This window comes from Typha latifolia, chromosome 14, assembly GCF_019914945.1.
Source record: "Typha latifolia isolate L0001 chromosome 14, TyphaL0001v2, whole genome shotgun sequence".
Classification (NCBI taxonomy): Eukaryota; Viridiplantae; Streptophyta; class Magnoliopsida; order Poales; family Typhaceae; genus Typha; species Typha latifolia.
In genome coordinates this window covers 314,198-328,046 of record NC_133099.1, presented here as the reverse complement: position 1 = coordinate 328,046, position 13,849 = coordinate 314,198, and the positions used below count along the sequence as shown (strand labels likewise).

Sequence of the window (13,849 nt, the reverse complement as noted above, 5' to 3'; positions counted from 1 at the left end):
TTGCATAACAAGCCTTCCTAACCTTCCTGAAGGGTAAGTAGTTCTATTCATCCTTCCAGTTCAAGAAAATTTCACAGTAAATTTTGAACATTAAAATGCAAAGCAGATTACAGTTTCTTAGCATCATTACAGTATCATATCTTCAATATTTCTGGTTTGAAACACATTTCCAGTCTTGCAAGAGAAAAACAACAGCAGATCTCAAATTCTGATTGAATTATACTTAAAGATGTGCTGAAACCAGAAATCTAGATGTTGTATGCATCTCAGTCCTACAAAGATATTTTGGCCTCCTTGAGAACTGTAATTAGTGCCGCAACTAGGATAACAAGGAGGATTATAATGGCAATGCACATCCATTTCCTTGAGTTCCTCTGTATTTTCTTCGCTTTTCTGAGGGTCTCAGTTACCTTCTGGATGTGATCAACTGAGCTAGAGACCTATGAGAGAGTACATGTTAGAATGAAAAAACAGGAAGAAACAATTGAGCACTTCAATTTTCATCTTTAGCTTTAACCTGAGCTTCAATGTCATCCATAATATCTCCTTGTGCATCGACTAAGACAGCCATATCCAAGAACATCTGAGATAGATAATTATAGAATTTCATGAGAACCAATGTAGAACTTTGAGAAGAGAGTTTAATTTCATTCATAAATTTCAAAGCAGACAGTTTAAATACCTGCTGCAAATCGTAGAGTTTCTTCTCCAACTCAAAGACAGTATCTCGTCGTTCTTGAATCTCCTCCGCTGTGTCCACAATCTGGAAAGATCAGAGCAGTAAGTCATAAATTCTGGCATCAAATCCTTGTCAAGATTTCTACTGATTCAAGTACCTGTCCTCGACCGTAACCATGTATTGCCTTAGCAAAGATCTGCTCGCTATTTCCTGTCTCCATCAACTGATCTATCATCTGCTCGATAATTTTCAGACAAAATTTGACCATTTCGATATTGAAGTATGAAGTGAAGTGGAAGAAATTAAATGTTTTGATGGTTATATCTTACCTCCTCATCAGGTCGTGTTCCAGTTACTGCAAAAGATGGGTTAAGGAAAAGAAGTTTATTAACTGGATATACTAAAGACTTCTAGTGTTGGAGTACTAACAAGACAGTGTTGTTACCTGTGAAAACCCTTCTCTCAATAACCTCGCGGTATTCATCCTGAATATTCTGCCTTAGAGTCTGAAAGAATGAGATCAAAAGGAAAAAATAAGTAAAAAAAATAGCATAATCTTTATGCCCATAGATCCCACATACTATTTTGGTTTACGAAATTAATCAGTTAGTCTATGTACCTGAAATTCTGACAGACGTTCTTTGAGTTTCTTTTTCAGAGCTCTGCAAAATGACAAAGAAATAGCGCAAAAGTGTATGTCAGTTTACTTGGGTCTGTAAGAAGAGCTGATAAGTATGAGCAGAACCTTTTGAGATGATCATAATGTAAAATATAATCTATAGAAACATGAAAATTTTACATAAGCATTAGTAACTTACTTACACAGTCATTGACATTCTCGAGCGATCGATCCCCGTCCCATTTTCGCATCCAGGTCTTCTTCTGTTGTCTATATTCTGCAGCAAGTGAATAAATTAGAGGGAGAGAAATTAGAATCCTTTCAAGAAAACAATCAGGAAGGCATTACAAGATGGAGGTGATTTTGATATCTAAAGCAATATACAGCAATCTGGAGGAGCTTACATCCTTGTCAAGTTGTTCTAAACTTTTTTTGATCTTTAGAGCAATTTTGGAAACCTCCTCAACATCCTTCTCCATTCTTCCTTTGATTTCTGAAACAAGGAATAACAAGGCGAACTTATGGAATTAATGACAGCATGATATTTCATGATAAGAACAAAAAGGAAATGCAATGCGAAGGTCTCCACCTCTCATAGCTGAGGCCTTTGTCACATGCTGAGACTCCTCATTTGCAGCCTAAATCAATTTAAAAGATCAATGTATGAAGAGCAGATTAAACTTTATCGCGGCTGATTAAAAGAGTAAAACAATAGGTAAGATGTATGAAAGTAGTACCTGAAGCTTATGCAATTGATTGGTGATTTTCTCAATCTGCTTATCTATTTCTCCCACCTGAAAGTACAATTTTTGAGTTGATATAAATGGTTCCAATATGCAGTTCAGAATAACTGCAAATGGATGAGCACCAGACCTGTTTAAAGAATTGTTCCATTCCCATATCCCTTGCATCTGGTGAAAATCTTCCAGTTTCGACGTCTCCCTCTCCCGGATAACGACCGATGATTCTCTCGAACGATTCCTGCAAACCACATTATAGCAAATAACGGCAGAAGATTCTTGCATTTGAATCATCAAAATTAAAATCTTATTGTCACTTGGAGATGATACATTTTCCTCTTATCGCCAAGATTGCAATTCACCGCCAAAAATCAACACAGAAAATTTGGCAAAAAAAGATAAAAATCGAAAGGAGCAAAGAATCCAGAGATACCGTGAGAAGATTGTTCATCTTGATGAAGAATTTGGTGTCGATACGCTGAAAGATTCGAAGAAATTTGGGGCGTTCGGCCCCTGCAAGGACTGGAAACGAAAAAGAGGCAAAAGTTTTTTTTTCCTTTTTTTTGAGATAATTTTCTGTTAATTTTTTTCAAGCTATGGCAGGGGAATTGATGTGGCACTCCCCGCCAAAAATAACGGTCTCAACGGTCATTAGCGACTTTCCAAGATTAACGTTCGTTTTACTCCCTCCTCTAATTTACACCGGATAAAGTGGGAAACTTTTTTTGCAACCGAAATTACATAAGTACCCATGCAGAGGACCTCAAACCTCTACGCTTGCCATGTCCAATATGGTAATCTGCACTCAAGCAGTCAACCTTTCCTATATCGGGTCAAAGTCCAATCGACAAAATTACAATTCACTGCCTGCCTTTTCAGAATATTACATTTACATGGCTCGTAACATAAATCCTAAAAAAATGTAGGGACTGAATTGTAAATTCAAGAAAAAGCAGGTTGTGAAATGTAATTTTCTCACGGCCCAGCAATGATGCCCATTTGATCCTTTTGGGCTGGGCCTAATTTGTTCGGGTTCCTCTTATCATTTTCCAAGCATTATTTCTATACCTTTTTTTCTCCTTTTCTGTAGTCAATAAGTATCATGGGCACTCTAATATGTATTACAAATATAAATTGTGCCCTACATTCATATATATATATATATATATATATATATATATATATATATATATATATATATATATATATATATATTCTTGAGTAGCTTTTGAGCTGCTATCCACCACAAGTGAAGCATGACAATCTTATCTTGCTTCCACTTGGCTACGACATGAATACGTCCATTAGAGGTGGCCATTGTTATGCTTGCACTCACTTTTTCCAAATTGGTTCCTTGAATCAAATTTATCCACCTATATGTGAGAAATAAGTTTTCCTTTTATTATATCAATACCTGCCATCCGAATTCTATATTTTGATTTTGACATCTCAAAAATATGATATTTTTGAGATTAAAAGTATAAAAATCTGGTGTTATTATTATTATTATTATTGTTATTAATTTCCCAAAGCTTAGTTTGTGTGGTAATGGGAGCTACTCTCCATTTCAACATTTCTCCCCACTGGGAGAGTGGGGTGACCTAATCGTGTCCTATCCCATGGTGGGAAAGATCAAACACAGAAGAAACAGTGAAGCTTTAGCCTATGAATTGAGAGTATATTAAATTTGCTACTATCTCATGGAGGAATTGGATGCCATTTGGCATTCCAAGAATGGAGGAGGTTTATATTCTCAGCATCCATGCTGGATCTTGGCACTATTCTTAAGTAAATAAAGGTCCATGGGAATGGAATGCATGGAGTCTGCATCATGCTCATCACCCTTTGCCATGTCATGGGCTCATCCAAACAGTAGGAATTGCTGAGGGTTGATTTGAGAGGAGTGCAACCAAGGCAGACATCCATGCCCACGGGGCATGCATATGTTGTCCATGTCATTTGCCCACCCACCATCACATGAATACTACACCTCATTTCCTGAGCATGCATGACTAATTGAGGGAATTCTTTGTCTTGGTGTAATCGGAAAGAGAGGAAAAAAAGAAATATCAAGGAAAGAAGAAGAAGAAGAAGAAGAAGAAGAAGAAGAAGAAGAAGAAGAAGAAGAAGAAGAAGAAGAAGAAGAAGAAGAAGAAAGAAGGCTTAGAACGACGGCATTAAGGAAAGAAAAAGGAAAATGTGCATGAAAAACACACTTAATATTTGTTTTTTCTTTTAAGTCAAACCTGTTTATGGTTTCCTTTTGAACTTTTGTTTAAATCCTCTTTTTCTTTCAACTTTCCCCATTCATTTACTCGTGTCTTATTAAATGGCACAGGTAGAGAAAGCAAATTTTTTTTACGTAAAAATAATATGATTAGAGACATTGTACGAACAAACAGAGCTTCTTCTTCTTTAGTTATTTTAATTTGGTAATTTGTCTTATTATATTGGTAAGAATGGAACATCTATCTGAACGTAATATGAGAATTTTATTTTACTATAATGATGCTGCTATTTTGGATGGTAAATATAATATTTTACAATATGAGAGCAGTAGTATCGTTCATAAAGAAATAAATAAACAATATAGTTTGCTAGATTTAAAGTTGAAATTCTCCAAAAATAATGTGAATCACTCTGAATCCTTCTAGGTGAGTTTAAAGTTGATTTGAAGTAGCTATCTTTGAATAATCACGATATATTTATTTATATATTCGAAGACAGTGATGTTGTAGGGATGTATGTGTCACCATTATTCTGTTAAGTTATACAAATGTTTAGAACGATGAAAGAGAAAGATTTATTAGTGTGAGTTAATGAATTATATTTGTAGTCATAATTATATTTAATATATGCAGTAAAATTACCTTGGTAACTTACTTTAATGTCGATATTGAACATAAAAGTGATTATTGTTTAACATATTTCGATGACAACATTCCTAATGTAGTTAAGAATTTCATAATTTAATTGCCGCTATCATTAAAGAAAGGTGAAATTTCTTAATATTCAATATGTTCATATTATTATTTTTATGTTTGGACTATCTAACTTTAAAATTCGAGCAACTTATTGTTTTACATATTCTAAATCCTTGTAATATTAATTTGAATAATTTGGAGGGTCCTTTTATCTCCTTTTGATATAAATAGACAAGTATATGCGTGATAGTGAGTTTGATTATCATGTATATAATCCTCATAATATTATACAAGTTTATTCATACGTGATGAAGTTCGTGAGCAGGTCATCGTTTAGAATCAGATTCCTTTATAATCTTATCAATCTTCTTATTTAATAAAGGAGTCTGACTAATTTGAATTTAGCATCACAGCTCTTCTTCCTCTTTGATAGAAGGGTTTGATTTTTTTTATTCTCAATTCACATTTTTTTTATCTTCAGCGAGATTCTTTAAATCTCTCTTTCCAGTCTTACCATTAGATTAATTCAAATTATATACACAAATCATAAGAATATAAAATTTTAAATAGTCAACAAGATTATAAGTGTACAACACATAAAACATGCGTCATTTGGTAATTAAAATGCAAATAACAAGCATAAATTTTGTCAACAAACTATAAAACTAAAATAACAAGTTGTAATTTTGTCAATAAGTTGTGAAACTAAAATAGCAAGGACGAATTTTTTAATAAACTATGAAACCAAAATAACATGGACGAATTATGTCAACAAACTACGATACCAAAATAATATGTTGCAATTTTGTCAATAAAGTGTGAAATCAAAATAATAATGATGAATTTTTTTAATAAATTATGAAATAAAAAATACAGTTGCCACTTTGGTAATTTAATTACGAAAGCAATGTTACGATTGTTTATATCTTCTCACGTTCACTACTAATTCTTAAAATCTAATATAATCGTAGAAACTACCGATCCTAATATTATTAACTGAAAAATTGATACGTAATTAAACTATTAAAATAACAGTTCCACGAAATTCTTACTAAAAATAAAAATCAAGTGTATTTTTTCAAAGGAAAAAAAGGTGGAAGGAATTAAAAATAATAATAATGTGCAGCATTGCAGCATCAGGAGAAACTCCTCTTAATATATACAAAGGCTAAACAGGATAACTCCTCTTAATTAGTGCAATATGAACAGACCCACTTCACATCTGAAGCATGGATGAGATAAAGCACACGTGTTATGCAATAAGATAGCTTGTTTGGGTTAAACAAGTAATTGGAACTCATCTAATAGCCTTTTAGCGTTAAATAATCACCCTGCAGTTGATTGCACTCCACTAATCCTATATATCCAATGAGGAGAAGACTTAGTTAGTGTCCATTAACTTCTCATATCATTGCATTGAAGGTGAAGTGGATATTTATGAGAGAGCAACAACTAACAAAGAGGATATTTCTTCTTAAGAAGATTAATTAAGCCTAATAATTACACTTAGCAATTCCCTTGACGAGGGCAGAATCGTCATTTCGACATTTGCCAAAATCTTATACCTGCCCATGGTTACCAGATTAATTAGTATATTTATGCACAATAAAAGAGATGAAGAATTAAAAGAAAAGAAAACTCCACTTGTTTTTTACAATATACCCCCTATAATTTCCTCTATCTCGATCTCCTCCCTTTCCTGTCCCTGTCTCTATAAAATCTCTTCACTACTACTCTTCCCTCTCCTCACCTCACCTCTCTTCTCTCTCTCTCTCTAGAAATATCGAGATTCCGCCATTGGCTTCTAAAGAGAGAAAGAGCTAACAGAAATGGTGAAGTTTTCGAGGGAGCTCGAAGCGCAGCTGATACCGGAGTGGAAGGATGCCTTCGTCGACTACCGGCAGCTCAAGAAGCATATCAAGAAGATTAAGCTGTACATCTCCACCTCCGCCACCACCACTACTATTCCCTTCTCCGATCACCAATCTCGCCATCGCTTCGGCTTCTCCCTCCTCGATCCGATCCGCGCCGCCCTCGCCTCTCGCTTCTCCACCAGTCTCGACCATCCGATCCAGGTACCGATAGATCGACCGATCGATCGCCTATCCCGCGATAGCAATTGTTTATTCTCACCGATTAATTTTTTTGGATTCGGGTGGATTCCATTGTTCTTGGATCGATTTCTAAAAATCCCTTCGCTTTATTCAGGAGAGTGCCGTGTTTTTTTTTTTAATTTTTTTTTTTTTTAAATCACGAAACAATCGTGAGAATAAAATTTATCTGAGCGCTTTATCCTACTTTTTGGTCTGCTCCTGTATAACGCTAACTAACTTAGTTAGACCGTCCATTTAATGCATCCAATTTATAGATTAATAATTTTATTTATTAATTTGGTGTTGCAGACTGATGAAGAGAAATTGCACGAATTGGAATTTGTCCAGTTAAGAGACGATGAGGTAATTAAGTATATATATATATATATATATATATATTAATTGGGGAAATAATTATTAGAAATAAAACTTTCGTGATGTATATATATAGGTGAAGTCATTTATGGAGAAATTAAGTGAGGAGCTTGAGAAGGTGAATAACTTCTACACTACTAAGGAGAGTGACTTCTTGGAGCGAGGCGAAGCTCTAATCAAGCAGCTTCAAATCCTCTCAAAAGTGAAGCAGATCTTCCACGACCACCACCGCCGCCGTCAGCACCACCGTCGCTCTCCGTCCCCTCCTTCCCTTGCTTCTCCTGCGTCCCCTGGGAGTCTCCTATCTCGGCTCAGCTCCGACTCATCCCTCTCTGGTGAGCTGATCGTATATATATATATATATATATATATATATATCTACCGAGGCTCATATATGAACTGATCACATAATATATATATAGTTCTGTCGAATGATTTCATTGAGATGTGATAGCAGAAAGCATGGAGGAGACAGAAGAGCCAGAGTCAGAGGGCACACCAGTGGCCGATGAAGTGATCGCGGTGCTGGAGAAGAACGGGGTCAGCTTCATCGGCTCGGCAAGAAACAAGGCGAAGAAAGGAGAAAAGCCGAAGATGGCGGCGATGAGGATACACATCCCCGCGACGACACCTGGCCGCACGATCTCAGCCGTCAGCTCCATGATCTGGGAGGATCTCGTCAACGGATCGCGAAAGGAGGGATCGGGCGGCGGTGGAGATTACATCAGCCGGAAAAAGATACAGTGCGCGGAGAAGATGATTCGAGGAGCGTTCATCGAGCTTTACCGAGGGCTTGGCTTACTCAAGACTTATAGGTTTGTACTTTAAATAGACCATCATATTCACCTTGCACGTGGGGTAAGTTGGTCTTTTAGTCCCTTCATGCAAAGGTTGCCATGATTAATTGGTACACACAAATTATTTATTTATTTATTTATTAACTTCTATCGTCTTGCTATAACTTGTTGCAGTTCCTTGAACATGGTGGCGTTCACGAAGATACTGAAGAAATTCGAGAAGGTGATAGCATTTCCTTTTAAGATAACTAGGAACGTGTTTATTCGAGTTCCCACTAACTTGGAGGCATAAAAGAATATATTATCTTGTTGGTAGCAGAATCAAATCATAAGTCGGGTAAGGTTCCAACCCCAAATCTCCCCTCGTATGTATAGCTCGGAATAACCGAATTAAAGTCCCTAATGACATCCGCTTTGGAAAGGCCGAATTATTCGGACTGCTCGAATGGGATTTGTAACAGTTTAGATAACATCTCCACTAGTATTTACGCAGAACCCTACCAAAATTAGTCCTGTCATGAGCCGCACAAAGAACGCCGTAGCCCACAAATCAATATCGAACACCTGTCGTAAATGACATGTGGGCCCCACAAAGAAAAGCAGGACTACCCTCACATGAGTCTGGAGGTCTTTCGTTTTGTTTGTTATAAAGTTGTATAGAAACTGAAATAAGCCTAACAAAGGAAGAGAGAGATAGAGGATATATATATATATATATACACTTATCGTGCCTTGTATCTAGCTCTATTCAAACTCAAATTGGATATATATTTTTTGATGTGAAGGTATCCAACCAACAGCAAGCTTCGACATCATTCTTAAAGAAAGTGAAGAGATCGCACTTCATAAGCTCAGACAAGGTAAAACCAACCATCTCTTCTCTTGCTACTCTACTATATATATACACGTCTTTTCTTGTAATACTCTACAGTGATGATGAGCCTCATTATGTGCATGGCCCCATAGTCCCATACTAAATGCGTGTGTACCAGCACCATCCACCGTCCACGTAAAATATCATATATATTGAAAGTTGATTCCTATCTTGGTAAGCTGACGGGTTGCTAGGAAAGCAAACAGAATAACGTAAGAATATACTCTTTTATTACAAGGGCACCATTCCTTAAGTCCCGCCACACGATAAATGTATTTACTCAAAGAGAAATTAGCGCGTTTAGTCTTATGTATTTACAAAAACTATATATGTACGTATAGAGCCCTATATTATAATCAACTTTTGGTTTATGAAACCTATTACCCATGACATCATTTTCAAATGCCAATATTGACATCCAGTTAATTTAAGGAGATGCCAAGACACATGGTCTTAATCTTGAGAATTAAAGAGGAAAGATATAAGGCTCGTTTGCGTATATGATTGTTTCTCATTAGTACTATTCGATGTAGCGTCTTGAGATGCATTACTATAACAATGGATGGATGCTTGGGTACATGTAATGGTTAATTTCTTTTCTTTCTTAAATTGAGATAAATACAAAGAAGAAAATATAATTTTAACAGGTGGTGAGGCTTGGGGACGAGGTGGAATCCATTTTCACGGAGCACTTTACGGGCCATGACAGGAAGAAAGCAATGAAATATCTAAAACCTCAACAGCCTAAGGAGTCACATATGATCACCTTCTTTGTTGGTAAATTATCATCCTAATTATCGCCATAATCAATAATTTCTTTCAAAACTAGAAATCGGAGTTTTTCTTTTCTTTTCCCATAATTAATTAATGTGGAGCTTTCTTTCTGTTGCAGGTCTTTTCACAGGCAGCTTCGTTACTTTGTTTAGTGTGTACGCCATCTTAGCTCACTTCTGTGGCATCTTCTCTTCCACCTCCAAATCCGGCTACGTGGAAACTGTTTACCCTATTTTCAGGTAACCACTATGTCCAACTTTAATTTGTATAATTCCGTGATTCTATCACTTTAGCAATTAAGTACTGTGATTATTAAGTGTTCTTCTATCTTTGGTTTCCTTAAAAGTTAGAACAATTGCTTAAAGCAAGTCTAGCCAGCAAAGGAGAGGTCTTAAAAAAGACAAAAGTCTGACACGGCTACCATTTCTTCTATGACCATGTCATTCTCATCGAATATTCAAATGTTTGATGTGGCACCCACTAATTGTTGTTGATTAATTATATGTATATATGCTCCTGTCCTTGTTTTCCATAATCTCTTGCAGCGCCGCGCCAACTATCTCAATCACATGATAAAGATAGGCACCTCTTTTTACTAGTGTTCCATTCCTCACTATCCACTGAGAAGATGCGTTGGGAAGTTTAATTAGTTTCTAATTAATTTATGCAACTATTTAGGAATCAAACAGCCAATAACTCTGTTAATGAAGTATGTAAAATGGCAAAAGCAATATAGATCACTTTAATTTTAATTAGTTGTCTCTTTTGCAGCATGTTTGCTCTTCTCAGTCTGCATATATTTTTGTATGGATGCAACTTATTCGCATGGAGAAGCACCAGAATTAACCACAATTTCATATTTGAGTTCAAACCAAACACAGCTCTAAAGCACAGGGATGCCTTCCTCATCTGTGCCTCTTTCATGACGACTGTTGTGGGGGCCATGGTGATCCACCTCCTTCTGAGGTCAACCAATGTCTCCTCGCACCATCTCGATGCTTTGCCTGGAATCCTCTTACTGGTAACATATCCAACCAAAATTAATTAGTACAGTACAATGTTTATCAAAATTATGAAATTTTATAAATTATGTCCTATATTTTTCTCTTATTATCAGCAAACCTTACCAGTATTTGTCATTCGGTCTTGCATTTTATACTTATTATCTTAAAAACACCATATCATTAGTATGCTTAATTAGTTTAATTATACATATTTAATGTCCATAAAACCTCTAAGATTAAATGAGAAAAGGGGCACCTTAAGTATTTTAATATAATTTTCAAGAGGGACGAAACTTTCTCTATTCAGTCAATACCATGAGCTTAAATTTAAACTTCAATTTTTTGACGAGACAATAAAAAAAACAAGAGTCAAATGATGAAGATCTATATAGTAAGATATTAATGATAATAAGATTAAAATATAGGATGTAAATCATATATTCTCTAAGAATTAACGCAGAGAATACATATAATACCTTGCACCATTCTGAGATTTTTTTTTTTAAAACTCTCTGTTATCTTTCAGACTTTCACAGGATTACTGATTTGTCCATTCAACATATTCTATCGGTCGACACGCTACTGCTTTCTGCGAGTCATCCGCAACATTGTATTCTCACCTCTTTACAGAGTAATCATCAAATATTCCTTATTTTTATCATATAGTTAATTACCCCAACGACATTTTTACATGACAATTAATCGAGTATCAAAGATGCATTGCAGGTCTTGATGGTGGATTTCTTCATGGCTGACCAATTAACCAGCCAGGTGAGCCCTAATTCAACCATGCAATATGATAAGCTTAAGTAGCTTAAACCCAAAATTAGTGTAGTTCTCCTTACATGGATGTTCTGTTCCTAATTTTATGAATCTATGAGACAGATTCCACTTCTAAGGCACATGGAATTCACAGCATGCTACTTCATGGCTGGAATATTCCAAACTGACCCATATGAGACTTGCACACATAGCAAACAATACAAGCTATTGGCTTATGTCATCTCATTCATGCCATACTACTGGAGAGCCATGCAGGTAACTCCTAATCTTACGATCTCATTTAATACTAATACTAGAGGCATAAGATTAGTAGATGTTATACTCTAAAAACATAGACATCTGATACTTGCTATATATATATATGCATACATTTCCAAGTGTGTTAGGAGATATATTGAGGAAGGTTATGACAACAAACACCTGGCGAACGCCGGCAAATATGTATCCGCCATGCTGGCAGCCGCAGTCAGATGGAAATATGCAGCGGAACCTACCACCCTGTGGCTTGCTGCTGTTATAATCTCTTCTACAGCTGCAACCTTCTATCAACTATACTGGGACTTTGTGCAGGATTGGGGACTTATGGACTTGAGGTCTAAAAATCCTTGGCTCAGAGATGAACTCATCCTAAAGAACAAGTCCATCTACTATGTCTCCATGGTAGACTACATAAACATTAATTTTGTGCTAATTAAGATAAGCAGCACAATTAACTGGTTTAATTATGCAGGGTTTAAACTTTGCTCTTAGACTTGCATGGGTGGAAAGTGTGATGAGGCTCAACCTGGGTCAGGTTGAGCATAGGTTAGTCGACTTCTTGTTAGCTTCATTGGAGATAATTAGACGTGGGCATTGGAATTTTTACAGGTGATTAATTCTTCTATATATATATATATATTATGAATTATTTTAATGACATAAGATTAATGTTTGTTGTCAAATTGTATCAAATGACATGAAGGTTGGAGAATGAGCAACTGAACAATGCGGGCAAATTCAGAGCAGTGAAGACTGTTCCATTGCCTTTCCGCGAGATGGAATCAGATGGATGAGAGGAAATTAATTGCATGCCCATTAAATGTATCATAGCTTAAGCCTCCATGAGTTGATGCTGATTTATGAAACCAGGGGACACGGCAACCGATGTTCCCCCGGTGCAGGACTCGGAAATCGGAGATTGAGCCGATGAAATAAGGATAATTCATGTGACCCGGAAAAGGTCTCAGAAGTAATATCCTGGCAAGAACTCTCCGATCTTCAATTTGACAAGATTGATGTGTACTCTGCTGATATTACCAGGTTGAATATTGATAATGCTGTATGTAATTGATTAGGAGAAGCAGTGAGAATTTGGAAGTTGTAACCATTTGTAGAGTGTAACTTTTGAATTAAAGGAACTTAATTCTGACTACAAGTCAGACTTATTGATTCACCTGGTAATATTATCAGTGTTTCAACAAAGATTTATCTTAGCAAAAGTCATCATCAAATTTATTTGGTAGACCCGTTAATTTTTAGATGTCATGGAGTCACCTCGTCCGAGATTGGAGAGGCTGACTGACTCTCGTGCCAGTGCTAGAGAAGAAACAGAGGAAAAAAAGAAGAAAGTGCGACCTATAAGCATAGAAAAGACACCCTTCCCCTCCCCTCCCAAAGGCCAAAGCCACACCGGACTAGAACTATAAGGGAGGGCAGAGGGGAAAGAAAACTTAGTATATGGTAGGGTTTGGAATAAAATTTGAATGTACTCCAAGATAATTTATTAAATGCCATCCAAACATCATATATTCCTATTGGAGGTCTGCCACCTATTAAGTCAGAGATAATTGCACTTTTTGAACTATTATCCATTTTTTTATGCATCATCTTTCTACTTTCTGGTACACGCTGACTTCTAAACTATGAAAAATCTTTCACTCTCTTCAAAGTTTTAATATAAAAAACTTTAAATTATTGATTTACTCTTTAACTTCTCTTTCTTTCTCCTAAAATAACAGTGACATTAATACGTTTTTCTTTAATCAAAAAATATAACAGATAACTCATGAAAGATATTTTAGAGGTTTTATTATAGTTAAAGATTAAATGTAACATTAAAAATAAACAAGAGGATTTATATGAAAATGAACAAGATCTAAGTATAATTATTCCTAGAAATTACTTCAAGAAACAAAAGATTCACTATAC

The 13,849-nt window shown here is 35.8% G+C and overlaps 2 protein-coding genes across 2 annotated transcripts; one reads left to right on the top strand and one right to left on the bottom strand.

Moving 5' to 3' along the window:
- Nucleotides 1-17: 17 nt before the first annotated feature.
- LOC140801488 (syntaxin-132-like) lies at nucleotides 18-2,634 on the bottom strand. The gene is made up of 13 exons (XM_073156644.1): nucleotides 2,472-2,634; nucleotides 2,172-2,279; nucleotides 2,036-2,092; nucleotides 1,888-1,936; nucleotides 1,703-1,791; nucleotides 1,502-1,575; nucleotides 1,299-1,341; nucleotides 1,125-1,185; nucleotides 1,009-1,034; nucleotides 837-914; nucleotides 683-763; nucleotides 518-583; nucleotides 18-440 (listed from the first exon to the last, which is right to left on the bottom strand). Exons 1-13 carry the CDS (start codon nucleotides 2,487-2,489, stop codon nucleotides 273-275), a joined length of 918 nt encoding a protein of 305 aa, XP_073012745.1. The 5' UTR covers nucleotides 2,490-2,634; the 3' UTR covers nucleotides 18-272.
- A 4,076-nt stretch (nucleotides 2,635-6,710) lies between these two features.
- On the top strand, nucleotides 6,711-13,094 carry LOC140800682 (phosphate transporter PHO1-2). Its single transcript, XM_073155454.1, has 15 exons — nucleotides 6,711-7,037; nucleotides 7,365-7,418; nucleotides 7,507-7,765; nucleotides 7,888-8,245; nucleotides 8,402-8,450; nucleotides 9,013-9,087; nucleotides 9,749-9,878; nucleotides 9,994-10,114; nucleotides 10,647-10,896; nucleotides 11,406-11,510; nucleotides 11,606-11,650; nucleotides 11,765-11,917; nucleotides 12,041-12,322; nucleotides 12,393-12,529; nucleotides 12,624-13,094. Exons 1-15 carry the CDS (start codon nucleotides 6,792-6,794, stop codon nucleotides 12,712-12,714), a joined length of 2,355 nt encoding a protein of 784 aa, XP_073011555.1. The 5' UTR covers nucleotides 6,711-6,791; the 3' UTR covers nucleotides 12,715-13,094.
- The last annotated feature ends 755 nt before the right edge of the window (nucleotides 13,095-13,849 follow it).

Coding starts and splice junctions, on each gene's coding strand:
- LOC140800682 (XM_073155454.1), top strand. CDS start 6,792: ATGGTGAAGTTTTCGAGGGAGCTCGAAGCGCAGCTGATACCGGAGTGG. Junction 10,897..11,405: donor TGCCTGGAATCCTCTTACTG/GTAACATATCCA, acceptor GTTATCTTTCAG/ACTTTCACAGGATTACTGAT. Junction 11,511..11,605: donor TATTCTCACCTCTTTACAGA/GTAATCATCAAA, acceptor GATGCATTGCAG/GTCTTGATGGTGGATTTCTT.
- LOC140801488 (XM_073156644.1), bottom strand. Junction 1,576..1,702: donor TAGAACAACTTGACAAGGAT/GTAAGCTCCTCC, acceptor CACTTGCTGCAG/AATATAGACAACAGAAGAAG. Junction 1,342..1,501: donor TCGAGAATGTCAATGACTGT/GTAAGTAAGTTA, acceptor GTCATTTTGCAG/AGCTCTGAAAAAGAAACTCA.